This window comes from Staurois parvus, unplaced genomic scaffold, assembly GCF_062004578.1.
Source record: "Staurois parvus isolate SC_StPar_1 unplaced genomic scaffold, SC_StPar_1.0 ptg000864l, whole genome shotgun sequence".
Taxonomy (NCBI): Eukaryota; Metazoa; Chordata; class Amphibia; order Anura; family Ranidae; genus Staurois; species Staurois parvus.
This window is the reverse complement of record NW_028318660.1, coordinates 348,078-350,860: the sequence shown is the minus strand read 5'-3', so window position 1 is coordinate 350,860 and position 2,783 is coordinate 348,078. Positions and strand designations below refer to the sequence as shown.

Genomic DNA, 2,783 nt, shown 5'->3' with positions numbered 1-2,783 from the left:
CATAAGATATATATATATATATATATATATATATATATTAAAAATAGAAAGCAACTTTATGTAGTCCTTTTATATAGAATTCTAACTTTTTTTTTGTACAGGTGGATTGATGAACCAAGTTTTCGGTCATGTTGGTCTTCATGAATACAGCTGAGTCACATGGAAAACAAGACATATGGATGTCTTAATTGACTGAAAGTCTTTATAGCAGCTCCCTGGAGGATTCACACGGGATACAAGTCATATCTGTGTTCTAAAAGTCATGGTTTGGATCCTCTTCCACATTGATCCAGCAGGAGAAAAGTAATTTCAGTGTTCTGGAAGTGATAACGGCTTTACAATAAAGTCCAACCCAAGTATACATAAGAGGAGTCATTTCAAACTACTTGTTTGGAGATTTTACAATGGAGAGAAAATATATCACACACCAGAAGGTTCACAATGGAGAGAAGTCATATCCTTGTTCTGAATGTGACAAAACCTTTACATGCAAGAAAGACCTTATAGTACACCATAGAGTTCATACTGGAGAGAAGACATATCAGTGTTCTGCATGTGATAAAGCTTTTACACAGAAGGCAAATCTTAAAACACACCAGATGATTCACAATGGAGAGAGGCCATATCAGTGTTCTGAATGTGATAAAGCTTTTACAGAGAAGTCACATCTTATCAGACACCAGATTGTTCACACTGGAGAAAAACCATATCAGTGTTCTGAATGTGATAAAGCTTTTACACAGAAGTCAAGTCTTATCAAACACCAGAGGATTCACACTGGAGAGAAGCCATATCAGTGTTCGGAATGTGATAAAGCTTTTGCAAAGAAGTCACATCTTATCAGACACCAGAGAATTCACACTGAGGAGAAGCCATATCAGTGTTCTGAATGTGATAAAGCTTTTGCAAGGAAGTCACATCTTATCACTCACCAGATGATTCACACTGGAGAGAAGCCATATCAGTGTTCCGAATGTGGCAAAACTTTTACAACCAAGAGGGAGCTTATAATGCACCAGATGATTCATTCTGGAGAGAAACCATGTCAGTGTTCTGAATATGATAACACTTTTGCAAAGAAGTCACATCTTATCACACACCAGAGGATTCACACTGGAGAGAAGTCATATCAGTGTTCTGAATGTAATAAAGCTTTTACTCAGAAGTCACATCTTATCAAACACCAGATGATTCACACTGGAGAGAAGCCATATCAGTGTTCTGGATGTGATAAAGCTTTTGCAAGGAAGTCACATCTTATCAGACACCAGATGATTCACACTGGAGAGAAACCATATCAGTGTTCTGAATGTGATAAAGCTTTTACACATAAGTCAAATCTTATCAGACACCAGAGGATTCACACTGGAGAGAAGCCATTTTAATGCTCTCAATGTGACAAAACTTTTACAGTTAGTGTTGGTCTAATTATCACCGGAGGATTCACAAATCTCAGCATAGATTATTTTCTGGAAGAAAAGAGATATTAAAGAAGTTTCAGGTGTCACAATTCAGTTTTACATCCCCAATATCATCCCACAAGCTGGAAAAGAGAAAATGTTACTTTAAAAGAAACAAACTAAAATCTGTGAGCAAACTAGAATGTAATGATTGGATGAACTGAGTTTAGTGCTTATGTCCATCAATCACACAACTAGAAAGGAATTGAATATTTTATATTTTGACAATTTTTTTTAAGATAAGCATCAATAACTGAACAGCTTCCCTCATGATTCTCATCTTTATCTTTTTTATGGAGCTTTGAATGAACATGCAATGCATTTTCATGATTTGCCAACTGAGTTGTGTTTCCAAGCATTTTCTTCATTTCTGGATCCTGAGGTAATACATGACCAACACTGCCTCAGTACCAGAGACTAGGATGGGGTCTATTGTCATCTTACCAAGTCTCTGAAGCCTCAGTGGGAGAGTCCATTCCAGGTTCTTCTGACTATTGATGCATGATCAGCCAGGCTTGAGGTATCCAGCTAAGCTCACCTTCTCCAATCCTCCTGTCACGGATTCACCCACACGCCTTGCCCATAGCGACTAGCTAACCGAGGCGCGCAAGTGCGGCCGTGACTTGGGGTAAGAGGGAATAAGGGGGACTTAACTTTGAATATATAAAACAGTATGAGGGAGCATTGTCTACCGCGATCCGAGATGGCCGCTTAATCTTGGAGCTCCCACCGGCCAGAGACATCCTGCTTCCTTCCATGGAGGATCGGGTGAGCACAGGGCAGACAAACATGGGTAAAGCGGACCGGAACACCTCTGGAGCCAGGTCCTGCTCCCCACGGGTCCCTAATCAGCAGTCAGCACGGCATATACAGGAGCTATTCCACTCCCAGCAGAGGGACAGACCACAGTTATCCCCCTCTCCCCCTCTGCAGCCATTCCACGGAGCACAGCATCAGACTCTGTCCCACAGCATGATCTCTCTGAATCTCATGCCTTATCGCTGAGAGATCTACATGCTGTGGCAGCTGACATTAAAATAACATTCACTACTGCCCTTACTGACCTACGTGATGACCTCCACTCCCTGGGCACCAGATTAGAAGGGGTGGAACTCTCTGCCAAACAAAACGCAGACGCAATAGTGGAACTACAGCAGATGATCGCCTCCCTCGCTTCAAGCATCCGTGAATTCTATAGACATATTGAGGATTTAGACAATCGTGGACGCAGGCATAACATCAGAATCCGTGGTGTACCAGAATCTGTAGAACCAAACGAAATTTCAAGAACAGTCATGGCGTTCTTTAATGACCTGCTGGGCC

The 2,783-nt window shown here is 41.3% G+C and overlaps 1 protein-coding gene across 2 annotated transcripts; it reads left to right on the top strand.

The window, feature by feature from the left end:
- Positions 1–229: 229 nt before the first annotated feature.
- Positions 230–1,501, top strand: LOC149443252 (uncharacterized). 2 transcript variants are annotated; one of them, XM_089655713.1, is made up of 3 exons: positions 230–451; positions 620–976; positions 1,061–1,501. In XM_089655713.1, exons 1-3 carry the CDS (start codon positions 405–407, stop codon positions 1,383–1,385), a joined length of 729 nt encoding a protein of 242 aa, XP_089511839.1. In that variant the 5' UTR covers positions 230–404; the 3' UTR covers positions 1,386–1,501. The 2 variants fall into 2 exon arrangements, with proteins under 2 accessions (XP_089511839.1, XP_089511838.1); XM_089655712.1 differs by having other exon boundaries at positions 620–990; positions 1,075–1,501.
- The last annotated feature ends 1,282 nt before the right edge of the window (positions 1,502–2,783 follow it).

What these genes read in the sequence shown, in the direction of transcription:
- LOC149443252 (XM_089655713.1), top strand. Translation starts at nt 405, where the DNA reads ATGGAGAGAAAATATATCACACACCAGAAGGTTCACAATGGAGAGAA. An exon ending in AAGGTTCACAATGGAGAGAA is followed by an intron (nt 452 to 619) that starts GTCATATCCTTG and finishes CAATGGAGAGAG; the next exon opens with GCCATATCAGTGTTCTGAAT. An exon ending in CCATATCAGTGTTCCGAATG is followed by an intron (nt 977 to 1,060) that starts TGGCAAAACTTT and finishes GTGTTCTGAATA; the next exon opens with TGATAACACTTTTGCAAAGA.